Source organism: Danio rerio, chromosome 11 (genome assembly GCF_052040795.2).
Source record: "Danio rerio strain M-AB ecotype USA chromosome 11, GRCz13ab, whole genome shotgun sequence".
NCBI lineage: Eukaryota > Metazoa > Chordata > Actinopteri > Cypriniformes > Danionidae > Danio > Danio rerio.
Genome location: NC_141031.1, coordinates 10,958,708 through 10,978,107, shown reverse-complemented (window position 1 = coordinate 10,978,107; position 19,400 = coordinate 10,958,708). Strand labels below are relative to the sequence as shown.

The 19,400-nt window shown below is 36.3% G+C and overlaps 1 protein-coding gene across 32 annotated transcripts in view; it reads left to right on the top strand.

Annotated features, from left to right (window-relative positions):
- mcf2l2 (MCF.2 cell line derived transforming sequence-like 2) overlaps positions 1 to 19,400 on the top strand; it is a 194,993-nt gene that overhangs the window by 7,418 nt on the left and 168,175 nt on the right. For 7 of the 32 annotated variants that reach the window (XM_087273340.1, XM_087273330.1, XM_087273339.1 and 4 more), the window contains exon 1: positions 8,824 to 9,105. The exons of 21 other annotated variants lie outside the window; for them this stretch is intronic. In XM_087273340.1, the coding sequence (XP_087129466.1) occupies positions 9,090 to 9,105 (16 nt within the window). In that variant the 5' untranslated portion in view covers positions 8,824 to 9,089. Of the gene's footprint in view, positions 1 to 8,823; positions 9,106 to 15,668; positions 17,094 to 19,400 lie in introns of those variants that run through there. 4 more of the 32 variants (XM_087273334.1, XM_087273312.1, XM_087273323.1 and 1 more) reach the window with 2 other exon arrangements.

The window sequence follows — 19,400 nt, the reverse complement described above, 5'->3', positions numbered from 1 at the left end:
CTATCTATCTATCTATCTATCTATCTATCTATCTATCTATCTATCTATCTATCTATCTATCTATCTATCTGTCTGTCTGTCTGTCTGTCTGTCTGTCTGTCTGTCTGTCTGTCTGTCTGTCTGTCTGTCTGTCTGTCTGTCTGTCTGTCTGTCTGTCTGTCTGTCTGTCTGTCCGTCCGTCCGTCCGTCCGTCCGTCCGTCCGTCCATCCATCCATCCATAAATCCATCCATCCATCCATCCATCCATCCATCCATCCATCCATCCATCCATCCATCCATCCATCCATCCATCCATCCATCCATCCATCCATCCATCCATCCATCCATCCATCCATCCATCCATCCATCCATCCATCCATCCATCCATCCATCCATCCATCTATCTATCTATCTATCTATCTATCTATCTATCTATCTATCTATCTATCTATCTATCTATCTATCTATCTATCTATCTATCTATCTATCTATCTATCTATCTATCTATCTATCATCACTGCCTGCCTGTCAGTCGGTTGGTTGGTCAGTCTGTCTAAACAACTTGAGATTGAATAAACTGAAAAGACATCCCGGGTAAGACTTTCTTTCTTGACCACAAAGAGCGCCTCTTTAAAGAAAATTGTCACTACAGTGGGTAAGGACATATGGACTAATCCAATCACAGTTTACTTTAAATTATAGCATGTTGGGGATGCTTTTTTAATCTTAACATAAATAATTGATTTATGATTGTATTTTTACTAGTAACTTTTAAAGTTTTTATACTAGTAAAAGAGTTTTTACCTCATGAATTGGTTAATGAATAAATAAATAATATGTTCATATTAACATCTGTGTACGTTTTTACATTTGCAGTATAATTAGTAAAATATACTACACCAATTTGCTAAAAGCAGTCAGGTTTTATTCTGAAAATACTTTTTATTCGTACATAATGACCCAAATTTATAAAAATATAACTCTCAGGGAAAAGCTTTAAAGCTTTATAACCAGAAATATAAAGCCGATGAATATATCCCATAGTTAATTTCTGCTCGTTCCTAATGGCACTGTCAATCTGGCAACCCATGTAAGTGTCTTGAATTTGGACTGCAGGATCCAGTTTAACCTCTAGCTGTCAACTTTTCATACCTTATCTTTAAAATTCTATGCATAAAAAAGGCCTGAAATCTCGAAACCAGGAGTTTTTCCAAGCTGCCATCAGCATGACAGCATCTCCAAAGACTTGGATCCACAATAAACCAGCAGCAGCGAACGGTCACACTCAACAGCAAATCCAAAAAGGTGAACAATAGGAAGGTCACTGGACTTCCTTCCCTCGTCTTTCCCTCCTCCCCTTCACCCCGTTTGCTTTTGTGTGCTGTTCTTTATAATATCTGCTATCGCTTTAGTGCTGAACTCACGTCAGTCAATATTCTATACTCATACTGTCTAGGGTAAGTTTCTCAAACATATACAGGAAGGTCTCTTTCCGGATCAAGGTCAGAGGTTGTCTTCGTTCTCAGAAATCACATACAGTATGGGATATTTGTTTGGTGACATGCAGTGTTCAATCTGTTCAAATGACCTGTATTGTTTTAAATATGAGCCATTCCTAAAGTTATGGAGTTTTTTCTTTGTTACATTACACATTAACGTCAGCGTGAGATTTAAGCCTTTTGTATGCTTTGGGATTACTTGATGAACAACTGATGAATCAACTTGTGTGACATCATTTGGAATAAAGTCCCGCTGAAGTTCATTTGGAGTTCCTTCAGGTAGATCAGAACAGCTGGTCAAAGTGAGCTTTAGAATTGTTCACACTTTCTAATAAACAGGGGGACTTCAAGAGTTCACACTTAGCTCATGATTTATATATAGCTTGTTTGGCATGCTGTCCCGGGAGAGAGCCCTGAGCTCAAGGGATCCTCGAGCCCGGGCTCCCCCCTTTGCAGGACGAGGGGAGATTGAGGCCCTGTTTACACTAGTGCGTTTTAGTTTTAAAACGACGTTTTAGAATACAAACGATCCGTGTCCACACTTGCGTTTTACCCAGCGTTTCTGAACTGCTCTCCATCCACACCAAAACTCTGAAAACGCACATCACGTGACCACCCACACACTTTCGGGCAAGCGCTGCAGCATATCTACCCAGATGAGAGCTCTGCTGATCGGACTGCTCATCAAGCATCTCCAGCTGGATCTAATCTCGCTATATTTGCTAAACGTGATATTTCATTCATCTTGTTGTCTTTATCTAATGACATATTCCCTGACTTTGGTCATTGGAATCTATTACTTGTTCACAGGTAACGTGTTTTGGTTAAGCGTAAATATGTTAATGATTAGTCCATGTACATTCTGTATATTAACTGATCGCTTGCCTTTATTTCCTATAATGTATAAACTTATTGTATGTTATACTTTTATAATGGCCATTATTGATGATTAAAACTAATATTCAGCAAAAAGAGAGGCTGTGTTTCGTATTTTCACTGAAATTGAAAGGAGGCAGGTGTTATATGCTCCATTTTGTTATAAATATCCACACAGTAAAGATGAGTAAATGCAAGTAAATGCAGCACAACGCCTCAACATTTCTGCTGTCTATTAAGTTGCTAATATTAAAATGAAAATAGGCAGTTCCTTAAATCATGTTTACATTTTATTGTTGAGAAAGTGAAACAACGTAGCCAGGGTGATGTGAATGAAGTTATAAAGTACACTGTATCCTTTGAAGATTTACGTGTGGCATCGGTAGTCTGTTTTCCATATCAAACTGAGAAGGGGGAGACTGCAGCCTTGATCAAACTTGCGAAGTCTGAACTTACAAGAAGCGGATGCGAGACTGAACTGTGTGTGTGGCTACTTAATATTAAGGAAAAGCCCCAATCAGGCAAACGTTTGCAGCCCCGCCTCCGTTTTCAGATGTCTCCGTCTTTCCCCATCCACACTGAGACGGAGCAGCAGCATTTTAGAATGATAACGGCCTCTCAAGCGTTTCAAAAATGCTCCGTTTTTGGCGCTCGAGAACTCCGGCGTAGTGTGGACAGATGGCGTAACCGTAGCAAAACTTATGCATTTTAAAACAAAAACGCATTAGTGTAAACGGGGCCTGAGCTCAGGTTGATCTCAAACTCCCCGCTGCTGAGGCCAAGGCGAACTTCCTGAGAGTAAGATATTATAAAAACGGTTTTGGCTTATTTTATCTATAATAAAGAAGAGCACATTTGGATGGTGGGAGGAAACCGGAGAACCCGGGGGAAACCCACGCGTACACGGGGAGAACATGCAAACTCTGCACAGAAATACCAGATGGCTCAGTGAGGACCAGACGCCGTAGGTATTCTTGCTGTGAGGCAACAGTGCTAGTCACTGAGCCACCGTGCCGCCCATTCTGGATAAAGGAGGAAGAAGGGGAGGTGGGGGGTTTCTTCCAGACGAAGATAGTTGTAGAAAGGAAATGAGGATATATATATAGTGACTTGGGATTCTTTGATTGGAGGATCATGATTAGCTAATGTGGACCAGTTGGGTCAATCATGAGCACGTGCTCCTCTCGAAATTAGTTTAAAATTAAACTTCATTTAATATCCACCAACTAAAAACAAAACTGCAACACAAGTTTATGGCAATAATGCAAAAATAAGTACATTTATGATGTCTGCCATAGACTGATTTCATTTTTATGTATGTTTGTGTATGTATGAATGTAATGCATGTATGCAGTGCTTCCCACTCATAGACTTTACTTGGGTGGGCCACCCAGGTATGTTAATGGCCACCCAAGTATATTTAGTGGTAGGGATGTGACGATCTCGAGCCACGAGATCTCGCGGGACTAAATCGCAACGAAAAGAAAAGTCGTCTCGTGAGTTGTGATGTTTTGATGGAGCGTGAGGGTGAATTCAGCACTGAAGATTGGAGGCAGGATTAGATTAGAGCCTCACATCAAGTGCTTTACACACACCTGACAGGTTGGCCTCTGAGTTGCGCGTCACTCGTTTGGGGCGGGTGAATGTGACGTAACCATTTTTTTTTCTTCACTGAAGTTCAAGGGTTGCTGTGTCCAAAAGCAGAGACTGCTACAGCTGCAGCCACACGCATTAACCATGGCTCACAACATACGATTTAGATATGCTTACAGCCATAATCGCTGTAAACAGTAATCGAATTAAGACATTTCAGTCGCATTGTTGAAGTGCAGTACAGACATGTAAATGACGTGATCCAACTATTACCGTTGTGTAGGACTTTTAGCTGCATTTTGACTACGTTTACATGGACACCAATAATTTGATTTTAATGCGATTAAGACAACACTCCGATGAAGAGTCTACCATGTAAATAGCAATTTTTGATTATTTAATCAGATTAAGGTCATAATCAAACTAAAGAGAAATCAAATTAAGACATGTTGAGTATTTTGATTTTAGTCGCATTATTGAAGTGCAGTACAGACATGTTAACACCTTAATTAGAGCAGCACGATTCTGGCTAAAATGAGAATCGTGATTTTTTTTTGCCTAAAATAAAGATCACGATTTTCTCACGATTCTGTAGATGTAAAATAAATGTTATGAGTGCATGGGCTTTTATTATTGGATTTCTCAAACATGTGGTAAAACAGCAATAGGCTTTGTGTAGCTGTACTGTTGGTTAAAATGCTAAATTTTGTATAGACTTGGAATGGTGGACTTGAACAGACTTTAGATTTGTCCTGGTCATTAATGCTGATGATAATTCTGATGTTTAATTAAATGTGTTTGAGACATATGCTTACAATCTGCCATTTTCTGCTTAAAATCTGTCACTGATGTGATTTTTGTAAATACAGAGGACTGGGTGGGTATTTTTGCATTTCGGTGGGTTTTGGATACTTTTTGAGCTGGAATCAGTCAGCTTCATCCCGCAACACTGTGCGCTTTCGGTTTCATTTTCACTGCTAAGAGCGGTTCACTTCCCGGGCGGCTCCCTAACAATCACTCTGTGCCACAAACTGAATGTTATTTACCACTTTAATAACCTGTTATTTAGTGGTGTCAAAATTAATTGTTTCTTCGGTGCACCGCGATGCAGACGCGGACAATTCTGTATTGGTTCAGTAATAATCATAACCGGTTATTATGTACTGACGTCATTTACTCATGTAATGATGTTGCGAGGGAGGTGAGCGCGAGTATTTACAACACTCAGGCAACTCAGGGCCGGTCCGTGGCATTGGCACCATAGGCAAATGCTAAGAGCGCTGTATATCCAGGGGGGCGCCAGAAATAATCGTAACCAAACCGAACCGTGAGACCAGTATAGGTTCACACCTCTACTATTATTCACAGCCTATGCAGGTTCTGTTCACTAAAGCAGACTTCATTCAGAGGTGTGCGCGAGCCCGTCCTCTCTGTGTGTGTGGGTGTGTGTGTGTGTGTGGGGGGGTTACCTCATGTAAACACTTTAATCGTAGTATTGTCTTAATTAGATTAAGGCAAATAATTTGATTACTGATGCCCATGTAAACGTAGTCAATGAGTGTCTCAAAGTGAGCTGTATGTGTGTGTAATCAGTACTTGAGCTGTATCCACTGTGTGTGTGCAATCAGTCAGTATCAGGAACCAGTTGTGTGTGTGTGTGTGTGGTGCATGACTGGGTCTTGTAGTCCATTACCAGCAGATTTGTAGTCCTATGTGAGTGTGAATGTTTTCCAGCGATCTCTGGTAGTTGGATTGCTGGTGATCGTGACAATTTTCCATTTATGTATTTCATCATTAACGATTTCTTAAAAATACTGTAAAAATCTTGTCGCGTGGAGTGTCCCCCTATGTAGTGGCATTTTTTGTTTCTTTACTATTATTATTTTCCTTTTACTTTTTGTGTCCGTCCATTAACTATCTGCGATCGATTGTTCGTATTGCTCATTTATCAGGGCCTTATTGTTTAGACTTGACGAATGATTTGTTGCGGATGTATGGAAGGGCTCATATGTAAAATGCCTTCTCAGCTAATAGAATCCATTAAATTGTCAGTCACTGAAGCTTTACAACATCACCCTCTCTTAACCTCTCTCACTGAGTGCATTTTGCAGTTTTCTCATAGATGTTGAATCCTGTATATTAAGTCTGAATATTTACAAAGAAATACAGGGAAGCAGGCATTACTGAACATACAGTGTTCGACACTAAATGACATCCACAGTACTGTAGATATACCACACACTGAGATCAGCTTAAAATAGAGCTCAGTAATCAGATTATAGCAGATGCTGCTTTATCACACAGCGATTATCTGAAAACATGCCCTGGTGTCATAATCTAAAGTCACACATCCTTAAATCCTGTACATGGGGTATATTTCATACTGTAAATAGCAATGGCCCTCAATTTGAAGTTTGTGTGCAATGGCTAATATTAGATTGGAGCTTGCCTGCATAAAATCATGCTGTTTTTAAATGGTTCTGAGATGTGTTTAGCATGTTGGTATGTGGTTGTTAGGGCTTTTACTGTAGATAAGGACTTGCATCACTCCTTTAATTTAAACTCATGTGTGCGTTTGAGATGGCACACATTTAGACTATTTACAGAAATTATGGAAGATCCGGTGCTTTGTGAATGAAGGTGTACTTAATAACTATATATTTGAAAACATATTATCATCATCACCATCATCATTTTTGTCAAAAGTAAATGTCAAAGTCAGCTTTATTGTCAATTCAACCTCATGTACAGGACATACAGAGGAATTGCGTTACTCTCAGACCCCAAGTGCCTAACATATAATATTAAAACAAAAAGTAGATAGATCTGTGCTGTCTGAAGAAAAGGTGGACACTCATCTTTCTGAAAAAAAAAACAACAACTTAAAAATAGATTGAAACTAAGCTCCATATAAAAACTAAATAGTTATTATCTTTTATTTGTTTAACTACTACAATATTACATTTATTTTTTTATAGGAAGTTTTTTGGTTTTGAGTATAAAGAAGGATTTGTTTTATTTGCTGCTAAGCAGAAACCCTAGAAGTATAGCTCTATCAGTGTTTCAAGTAAAAGAAAAAAACAAACAAGATCATGCTTTTATGATGTTAGTTTTAATACATAAAAAAATTTAAATCAGAGAATCCTCTCGCTTTTTTCTTTTATTGCTGTATCGAGAACGTACCGAACCGTGACACCACTGTGTTGTATCGAACCGAACCATGGTTTTTGTGATAAATATAATCTTAAAATACATCTTAAAATATATATATATATATATGTTTGTGTGTGTGTGTGTGTGTGTGTGTGTGTGTGTATATATATATATTACCTAGGCAGGTTAGGGTAATTAGACAAGTTATTGTATAACGATGGTTTGTTCTGTAGATTATTTAAAAAAAAATAGCTTAAAGGGGCTAATAATTTTGACCTTCAAATGGAGTTTAAAAATTTAAATTGCTTTTATTCAGCCAAAATAAAACAAATAAGGCTTTCTCTAAAAGTACAAATATTATCAGATATATGGTGAACATTTCCTTGCTCTGATAAACATCATTTGAGAAATATTTAAAAAAAGAAAAAATATATTTATAAAATAATTCAGACTTCAACTGTACACACATACATACACACATACACATACACATACATACATACACATACACATACATCACATACATACATACATCACATACATACATACATACGTACATACATACATACATACATACATACAGACATACATACGTACATACATACATACATACATACATACATACATACATACACATACATCACATACATACATACATACGTACATACATACATATACATCACATACATACATGCACATAAATACATACATACATATATACATACATACACATACATCGCATACATACAAATACAGACATACATACTTACATACATACATGCATACATACATACATACATGCATACACATACATACATACATGCATACACATACATCACATACATACATACACATACATTACATACATGCATACATACATACATACAAAATGGCAAGTCAGTAGAAAAAAATATTGATCCCACAATTTCTAAAAAGTAATAATAATAATAATAATAATAATAATAATAATAATGAGAAGCAGAAGAAAAAGAATAAGAATAATAATTAATAATAAATATGCACATAATAATTTTTTGATTCAAACATTTTACATTATAACATTTTACATGCTTTATTATTATTGTGGTTGTTGTTGTTGTTGTTTTTTCATTATTATTATTATGCAAATTTTTCACTGACCCATTAGCACTTATTATTATGTCAATAATTTTGATTAGACAATTATTAATTCTTATTATTGTAGAATTTTATTAATGAATGCATCAATAGTAAGAATCTTCAAGCAGTCACATAGTACAATTTCTTTAATGTAAGTTATCAAATTAATGAAATCTTTTATTCTCAATTCAAGGACATTTTATTTATGCAAGGCTAACAGTTTTTTTTCAGGCTGACTGTGATTTCCAGGGTCTGCTCCAGAGTGAAATGTCTTTTTTTTTTTCTTTACAAGCACAAAGGTTTCCATCCACAGGAATGTCTGAAGTTACCAATGTAACATTAGCTCACCTACAGTACAAGCGAGGGTTTATTTCTGACGCTCTGCTTTGAAGATTAACACATTACATTTGTTTTCCATCGTCAAATAGCCTGAGAAAAGTTATGTCCTCGGGTTTAGATTTAACAGCCAGTGCCACATGATGCCGTCTCATGTGTGAGGGGTGAGGGGAGGGGTTTGTGTGTGTGTATGTGTGTGTGTGTGTGCAGCGGGGCTCTGTTTTGGGGTGGAGAGGGGAAAAGGAATCTGTGTGTTTGTGAGAAGTTCTTCCTGACGTACTTTAACCACAGAACACAGCGCAGTGATGAATGTCTCGCTGGGAGAGAAAGGAAGAGGAAACTGCCGGCGCTTCTGGCATTCTCCGAGATATTTGTAGAAAGCATGTCAATGTGTTACCTGCATCTCAGATGCACACGTTTCTCCCTTAATATCTTATTCGACTCTCAGGAGTAAAACGCAACCTGAAGGAGACACTCGGAGTGAGGGAGTTTTGAGGGTCAGTGGTTTTGCGCGGCGCAGGACCGTCGGCACAATGGGTTCAGTTATGTGTAAGTCAGCATTCCCTCTTTTTAAGCAGATTTTAAGATTTGCGTGTTGTTGATGTTTATGTATATATTTCTGCGAGAGATAAATGAGCCATTTCAGAGAGAGATGTTATAATTATTATAATAAGAGTTGTAATGGCTTTGGTTTGGATGGTGTGAGGTGTTTCTGGGAAAGAAAAAGAGGTTTATGAGCTTAATAATGATTAGACACACAGCAATGTGACTGGAAAAATGTGCAAGTGGTGATTCAGAACTGTGTTACTTCTTTATAATCCTGCTCAGGCATTTCGTTTGGTCAGAAACTGATAAGACAGTTCACTTTCTTTCTTAATAAGGTCAAGAAGGTGATTGTCAAAAGCTCTAAAACAGGATAGTTTAATCAATAAATAAATGGCTTTAAAATGTATAGATCTAATATATATATATATATATATATATATATATATATATATATATATATATATATATATATATATATATATATATATATATTTTTTTTTTTTTTTGTAATTATTATTATTATTTTGTGGAGCATGTCCATTTTTTAAGCTTATCCCTCATGTTATGGATGTTAATGAGGCATTTCAAACAGCAACAAAAAATTATTAATAAATCAAGTATATAAGACTTCTGAAGCTACAAATACAGTATTTATGAAGGATTAAATTAAATGTAAGACTTGGACGTATTATTCTGATTGGATGTCATTTATTTTTGTATGACACGTTTAGATGTATGGTGCCTAAATAGTTCCTGAACCAATACTTTTTTAAAAAGAACTTTTTAACTGCATTAAATGGCATTAAAGATAGTCCTTTTTAAAAAAACAAAATATAATTTTATCTGATTACTTGCACTGTTTAGCAACACAATCGGTAATGTATTTACAAATATTCTATTGTAAACTTTTATTTAAAATGTACTGGTATATGAACAAAAGCACTTTAACATTTGGTTTGCAGTCCCTTTAAACTAATAATGATTAGCATTTTTCAGCAGTGTTTTCAGCAGAGCAGTGTTTTCTTTACACGCAACAGTTCTATCCATCTCATCAACTTAAGCATGAATGTAATCACATTATAAACTCTATACAGTAAAAAACTAAAGTTATTTTTTAGAGCGTTTAGTGCTAATTAAGTGATCAAATCTGTGGTTCTCAATTCCTGTCGCATGTCTCTCTTATTTAACACAACTGATTTAGATAACCAGCTTGTTAGCTGAGAGTTTCATGCATGAACTGTGTTCCAATTGACAGGGTCCCTACACAGTATTCATGCCCCCCCACCTGAGCACAGATAATCATCACTTCAGAATGTTCATTCATGGATTTGCACAGTGCTATTGCCTGCCACACACAGATGACTTGTTTTGCGACATAATATTGACCGTTACCTTTACAAAAAAGTCAAATTCAACAAGCCCCTATTATGCGTTTTGAAAATTACCCGCTGTAAGTGAATGAAAGCATCGGCCTGAGGTTTAAATTTGAAAGTGCACCATGTCTCTCAAAAAAGAGTCGACTCGTTTTAACAGATTAGGCAAGGCAAGGCAAATTTTATTTATAGAGCACAATTTAACACAACCGTAGTTGATCCAAAGTGCTTTACAATAAAATAAACTAGACAATAAAACTAAAAATAACTGGTATTAAAAATACAATAAAATATATTTAAAAGTAATACTAAAATATAAATAATACAAAAATAACATGCATGCATCAGTCAAAGGCAAGAGAGTAAAAATGTGTCTTTAAGTTAGATTTAAGATTAAAGACCATTACAGTATGTCAAATCTTTAGCCATTTCATTCTGAAATCTGAATGAAACATTGCCCTGCCTACTTTTTACACTTGCAGACCCAGGAATACTTGAACCCCCTCTGTCCTCAACACTGTAGCAAAAAGTTTTTTTTGAAGTACATTAGTTTCAATTTTTTCTTCACATAAGCTCTTGGCAACTGTTAAACATACAATGACCCAGTTCAGTGCTGACATGTTGTGGATTTAACTAATTAAAAATTACAGTAATATTACACATGATGTAAAAAGTATTCTGTTGATTTCTTCATATAAAGAAGCATATTTCTAATCCTCTTACTTTCCGCTCAAGCATTTAAATTGCAACAAAATCTGCATTCTCACTCAGTTGGTGCAGTACATGTATAATCTTATAAGTTCACTGTTGTGGCTAAATTATTAGCTTTTAGAACTTTGTCTATCAACAATGGTGTTTTGTGGCAAAATGCCACCAAAATGAACACAAATTAAAGATGAGGTAAAGGGTGCCACTGTTCAGTAACCTAAACTATTATGATTGACCCTAGTTAAAAGTGCTAATGAGTAAAGTGTTTGCATCATTACATTTACGCATGCTGGGTTTGATCGAATGCATTTAGATTAGTCACCTCTGAAAAAGTTTTGTTGAGGGACTGAATTCACAATGCAAGTAAAACATTAAATGCTAAGCTTCAGTGAATATAATTGTAGCTTTGGCACAGTTTGTGCTACACTAACGATGTGGACAAACATGTTTTGTCTAAATAGCCAGATTTATAAATGGATTCTGTCAAATAATGTCAAAATTTATGATAGACAATATTGCCTTATTTTCAATATTGCAGCCTCCCTGCCTCCCCGGTTAGATTGACCTTGTACCCCAAAGTCATGGAGATGGTGCATTTTGTTCGCAAATGAAAATGAAAATTGGGTTGACGTCAAAACTCAATGTTCAGTCAATGTCCAAGCTAAAATCAACCAAATATCAACGTATAATGATGATACAGTTTGTCACTGACTATGTTTACATGGACATCAGTAATATTTGCCTTAAGGCTCCTACACACTGGGATGCTTTTCGTTTGCGTTTATCGTCAGCGTTTTACGAGACGTTTTCAGAATTCAAACCCAAGCGCTTTTCACTGGCGTCAAGCTGAAGAGTATGCAAAATCACTCTTTTGACGTTAGATGACGCTGCACAACTTCTGCACAATACAGGCTTCTGACACCCTCTTATAACACAGAAAAAGAGGAGGAGAGGAAGTTTACATGCTTGTTGTTAAAGTTACTGGTGACTCGAACAAGCATGGATGGTTTAAGCAGCGGCTCCAGCTCTAGCGATGAAGAAATGAGTAGTGTTCACAAGAGCAATAAGCAGCTCTACGTTTATATCGCCTCTGGGCATCTTCTTCATTGTGCGCTCACATTGACAGTTTTGCGCTTGAGCGCTTCCAAGTGCTGTTTACTGTAACTTCAGCAGCTCCGTGCACGTGAACAAAAGTTCTGATCTGATTAATGGAGAAGGTTTTGAAGCGGTACGTCATAACAAAAAAATGAGCATGAGCATTTTTTTTCAAATGACTCTTTTGCAAATCTGGCGTTTTGTGCATTGGTGTGCACGATCACATTGACGCCCGTTATTTAGTCACGAGGCGTTAAACGTCGACGGAAAACGCGAGCAAAAAACGTCTTTGTGTGCACGGGCCTTAAATCTGATTAAGAAAATAATATGATGAAGGCATATACATGAGTTGCTTTTTGAATGTTTCTTTCATGATCCCATTTTACATGTTATAGCACATAATTCGATTAACCTCATTGCGTCACCACGCTATACACATTTCCTCTGGAGTTTCATGTAATTTTGGGTGTTTCATTTAACATTTTTGGCACTTTCATTTTTATTCAGGAACATTTCATGCATGCTTCCCGTGATAAACGTGATATTATTTAGTATATATATTTTTTGTGAGTATGAACTGCTGAATGAGTGTTGTTTTAAAGAAATTTGATACCACACATGGAATAGGAAAAATTGTGGTCCACTCACTAGGTGCAGAGAATAGTGTCTAACAGCCATGTGTGTATAAAATATCCTGTCACACAATGTGGCAAAATCCTACATGACGGTAATAGTTTGATTGAGGTGTTTATAAGTCTGTACTGCACTTCAATAATGCAACTAAAATCAGCAAACTCCGTCTTAATCCAATTTCTGTTTAGTTTGATTATGACTTTAATCGGATTAAAGTAATAAAAAATGTCTTTTTACATGGTAGAATTATTATTCACCTAATTTTTAGTGTACATGTAAATGTATCGATTGTGTGGACATTACAACTATGACGTCTATCAGAGGTTGGATCTTGGGTACCATGCCTGACAAAGAAATGTCAGTATTTTAAGATGTTGGCTCGTTGGATTTTGGTCACTTTCCAACACAACTTAAAATCAACCAAATATCAGTGTCATTTGATACCATCCTTGATAACATCCTTAGATGCTGGCTAGACATTTAATTTTAGTTACCTGATGTCACGACCTAAATTTAACCTAATATTAACGTCTTATGACGTTGTGTACCACTGGACTTGTATGCTGTAACAAGTTGATTTTGTAGCAAATTAGCAGATACTGTTTATGCAAAACTGCTAAAAATGAGAAAATGTATTTAAATATTTCATCTAGGGTGGATTACAATAGATGAACTGCTTGTATACTAATGTTGTGGTGTGCCTTTTCATTTTCAAGCTCGGCAGACTCTAAAAAATAATGGCCCGTTTTTCTTTTATGTTACAAATAAAAAGTAAGTCAAATGGGTTTAGTAAATGAAGACAAAGCTTTTTATTAGTGGGAGAATATTCCTTTGTGCCCAATTGAGAGCCTACTTAGGAAAAGAACAGAAGTATAGAACACGCCTACACACACACACACTGAAGAATACTGTGCTGCTGTAATCCTCTTGAGATGGTGTCAATTATTACGACACAGAGGATACTGAGCATGCTATCATTATCAGCATCAGTGCAATGAGGAAGATGTTCCACTAAAAGGAACTTTGCATACAGTACATTTTAATCTATGTTTGAATTTCTGAGTAGTACAGATATTATAGAGTACAAATATAGATTGTTCTTTAAATATATGCTTCCCTTTTTTCCCCCAGTTGTTTCTGCTTCACAATTTGTAAATATTTCTGTGTAACTAGCTTTTTTTTATGTCCATTAACAGTGTAAGAAAATAAAAGTAAAGCCTATTTATTTTTTTTTGTCAGTAACTAAGGGTTACCCTATCATACACCCAGCGCGATAAAGCACAAGACGATTTGTTGCTATTTTCAGACCAGCGCAACTGTAATTTTCCCGTTTTGCACCATGTTATTTAAATAGCAAATCCATTTGCACCACTTTGTGGAGTCATGGGTGTGCTGGTTTGAAAATGAGGTGTTTTAAAGGCGCAATGTTGGTGCGTTGCTATGTTGAAGAACTGAAATAGACCGCGCCATTGATTAACTAAAACCTAGTTTAAAGTCCAGCACAGAGTGCGGTAATTATGTGCCTATGTATGTAAACGAGTACACATTGCCTAAGACACACAGGATGTACAGAAATACACAAATATCTTTACACATGTTTAAAATTGGTTTAAATAAAGGGTTAAAATGGCATTCCATGCCTTCTTTATGGGGGCTTTTAAAAGTTTTTTCAGCAGTAACGACAATTTGAATTTGTATAATTTTATTATTATTATTAGCAGTAATATTTAATATATGCATATTTGTATTTGTTTGAATAAAAACAAGTTTAGATTTGTCCACCTGTCGTGTTTTGGAGACCTTTGCGTCACCATATGGGGCAAGAATAGGATGTGTTTGGATATAACTCAGTTTTTTGACCACACTTCATTATTATTGTTCAATTATTTGTTTGCTGGAAATTAGAACTGAATTTAGAAACAGTTTTGAAACTTATCTTTCGCTTAACTAATAAAATAAATATGTAGGCTAATGGATGTTTTTAGTGGAGTGTGTACAACACCGTTTCCTTTTACACAAAAGTAAAGGAGTAAAGTGTGAAAATAAAGTAAAGAGGCCGAATGCAGGAGGCTTGTTCTTTATCCTCACACTGCAGATAGTCTGTTTAACTGTTTTCTCGCCAGTAAAGCTTTCAGTTTTTCGTCTCACAAAGTCTGCCATGTGAACAGCAAATGCACCATGGTGCAACGAAACTGATTCCTTAAGGCAATAGGAGATGAGACTCTGATTGGTTATATATACGTTATGCTCAAAGCACACCCATAACTACTAGAATAAGCACAACCCTGTTGGATCATGAGCCATGTATTTTTCCGTCCTTAAAAAAGCAAAAGTGAATTTGTACACTCCCTTGTATTAGATACAAGGTAGTATCTTGTTTTAATAAAAGAAAATAAGAGTTAATTAATAAAAAATGCTGATACAAACTTGATAATGGCTTACAGTTCATTAGGACTGTATTTAATTAAGTCATTTTATTATTTATTATTTATGTATTACTTAGCTGTGTTTTATGGGCATACTTGTGTCTAATTAATCAAGTTAAAAGGAAAATATTAGATTTAAATTGAACTAATATGATTTATTGGGGTTGTCAAAATTAATTGTTTCTTCGGTGCACCGCGATGCAGACGCAAACAATTTGGTATCGTTTCATTAACAATCATAACCGGCTATTATGTACTGACGTCATTTATCTCATATGTGCTCTGTCGCGAGGGAGGCGAGTGCGGGTATTTACAACACTCCTGGCTCCAACTACTTAAAAACGCAGAAACACAAAGATGCACAATTTGACTGCGTGTGTGTGTTTTCTGGACAGTCTTTCACTGACACTTATAGCAGAAACCCCTATTTCTCATCGATTGAGGTAATGAAAGTGAACTCCATTTCTCTATCTCTCTCACTGTGGCCTGTTTCACCTGCTGGCGTGACTATTCCTCCCCTCTCTTTTCCTCTCGGCTGTTACAGCGATACTTCTGGATATAGGTCTGCATTCCCATGGCTGTACCTGTGCATTGTGGCGGGAACTGACCGGATTTCATGCAGCGCGGGTATAAATTCCGAATAAAGCGCGGGAGCGGTCGGTAACTCTGGTGTAATTTGGACAGAAGTGGGCGGTCTCACAATATCGCTCCTGAGCAAGCAAGCTTACGTCCGTGCATGCACGTGTGTGTGTGTTTATTTGTTTGGTGCTGTCTATGTTTGTGTATGTGTGTGAATGAGAGACAATGTGATGCTGTGTGTCTATGTGTGTGTGTGTGTGTGTGTGTTTGTTTATACAGACAGCTTGATAAACAATAAAGTATACAATAAAGTATACAAACAAACAAACAAACTGTCTCTCCACTCCACCTATAGCTGGTGTGTGGTGAGCGCACTGGCGCTGTTGTCCCGTGGCTGCCGTTGCATCATCCAAGTGGATGCTGCACACTGGTGGTGGTGTGGAGAGACCCCCTCATGACTGTGAAGCGCTTTGGGTGTATGGCCATACACACCAAATGCACTATTTAAATACACACTTTACATTACATTACATAGGTCTGGAGAAGAACTGTTTATATGGCTAATTTGAGTGTTTTAATATTGTCATGTGATTTTCGGTGACTGTATTTATGTGCACATTGCTTGTACTGTAAAACATAATGGACTCTTTGTGATTATTTAGATGCTGTGTTGCTTTAATTAGCATTAGTCATTCCAAATAAAATAATCAAATGTGTGTGTTGTGTAGTATCACAGCTCTAAGGGGGAAACAGGTGTGTGTGTGGATGTGAACTTGTGTACTATGACAGCTCTGAGAGAGACACAGCACTCAGGTGGAGGTGTGTGTGTAAGTATATTCGCCACAGGAGAAGTGAACTAGAATAGTTGTCTTAATCCAGGGACAGCACTACTTTTGTCCTTGCTTTGCTGTGACCTCACACCTCTCTCAGCTCACACAGGAGCCGCACAGCTAGAGTGTCGTCCAGAGAGCTGTAGAGGGTCAGTTTGAGCATGAACAGGCTTTTCTTCTGTACTGCGCTATGAACGGCTACCAAACTGCCCAGTCCCGTTGCTCGGTCTGTGGACTGTACTCACAGGGAGCGTCCTTTACTTTGGTGCGCATCTCAGCTGGAGAAATGGAATCCTATCATCGTTTCCTGGGAGTGTGTCTGGAGACTGAATTAGCAACGAGGAGAAGTATGTCTTCCTCATACACCCTCGCCTTCCTCTTTCCCTCCACTACAATTCTGATGCAACCATAGATAAAAAAAAAAAACTTCAGCATGGGTGCAGTTTGTGCATAATTGGTGGATGTGTGTGTGTGTGTGTGTGTGTAGTTGTGCAGTGTGTGTTTATGCTACTGGATAGTAAAAACCTGTGATTTTTGACAGTGTGGGGACCAGCCTTCATTTAGTTAAATACTAAATGAGTTAAAACTCTATATGATGTTTATCTGAAAGTGTAGTTGGCTTTCTGGAAGTGGAATGTTTATGGTTAATTTGGTTATGGGGATATAAAAAATACTGTTTGGTCAGTATGAAATAAAAAAAGTCTATGGAAAGTCCCTTCTATTTACATACAGTAAACCAAATGTGTGTGTGGTGTATGTGTGTGTGTGTAGAAGTTTAAAGCATCAGACACTCTTAAAGAGGATTACATGGCTGGGTCAGATTGGCATCTTCATTCATCATTCTGGCTACATTTGTTTTGAAAGCAGAAATGGCAGAGGAAGCGGTTATCTTTGTTTTCAATTGCCTTGTATTTGCATGCTTTAACCTCTGTGAGCTAAAAGAGGAGCTGTACTGTGAATGTCATGGGGTCAGATGGGAACAAAAAGAACAAATGAAGTAGTTTTTATTTTTTATATTGATTCTAAAAAAGTATTTGTTTTGTATGTATTTTGATTTAGGAAAAAAAATATTCATTTGTGATTGCCTAATTTATATATTATTTACAGTGTGTGCGTACTGTGTACAATGTTTAAGTATATAGGTGAAGTCAGAATTATTAGCCCCCCCTCATTTATTAACCCCCCTGTTTATTTTTTATTTTTTTGCCCAATTTCTGTTTGACGGAGACATTTCTAAACATAATAGTTTTGATAACACATTTCTAATAACTGATTAATCTTTGCCATGATGACAGTAAATAATATTTGACTAGATATTTTACAAGTCACTTCTGTACAGCCTAAAGTGACATTTAAAGGCTTAACTAGGTTAATTAGGTTAACTTGGCAGGTTAGGGTAATTAGGCAAGTTATTGTATAATGATTGTTTGTTCTGTAGACTATCGAAAAAAAAAATTGCTTAAAGAGGCTAATAATTTTGACCTTAAAATGGTTTTGAAAAAATCAAAAACTTTTTTGTTCTAATCGGTATAAAACAAATAAAACTTTTTCCACAATAAAAAATATTTTCAAACACACTGTGAAAATTTCCTTGCTCTGGTAAGCATAATTTGGGAAATATTTAAAAAAAGAAAAGAAAAAAAAGAAAAAAGGGGCACTAATATTTCTGGATATATGTTTTTTTTTATGTATGTAGTTTTGTCATTTATTTTGTATGATTTTTTTTAATGCATTCTCTTTATAATAAATAAGTAACGTTATGATAATTGTATTATTATTATTATTATTCATACTACTACTATTACTAATAATAATAATAATGTTTTTGTTGTTGTGATTGGTAAAAAGTAAAGATATGGTGTATTTTCCTCACCATATGGCACACCTAAGAGCCTTAAATAATGTTAAAAATCGGCCCTGCGCCTAATAATCTTTATGTGTGCACTGAGTTCTAAAATTGCTCAGCTGTTCAATTCAGACACAGAAAATGTAGACTTTAATGGATTTGTGGGAGAAGATTGATTAAAGAATAATATGAGTTTATTGTGAAATAGTAGAAGTAAGTTCAACTAAACTCACCGTTTTGCCTCTGTTAGCCTTTTTTGTAGACCGTATGTTTTAGCGTGTGCCTTATAATACAGTGCACCTTATGTATGGGTTAGGTACAAAAATAGACCCCATAATTGAGATTGCGTCTTATTATCCGGTGCCCCTTATGGTGTGAAAAATAGACTTTTTAAAAAAAATTTATTTGTGTTTTTTTTAATTATTTAATTTATTATTTATTTTTGTTTTTTGTTATACATTTATTTTATTTCTTTTGAAACATGAATCCATTTATTTAGCTGTTTTAGTCACTTCATGCTCTGGTTTGTTGTTCTTTTTCATCATCTGCTACTTTAAAAAACCCTCATACTTAAAATACCAGAAATTATGCCCTAAGCCAAGAGAATTTTTAGACATGTTTTCGACTAACTCTCATCATGGCTGTATATGCAGTATGGCATACATATGTTGAGAAGCCGGTTTCCTCAAAGATGACCAGACTCCCTCAAGAGCCTCTTTAAAGCACGCCACAATAATCAAACACACCTGTCCACTCCAGACTAGGTCACACTCAGCTTTACACAAACACATCTGAACACCCAGCTGCT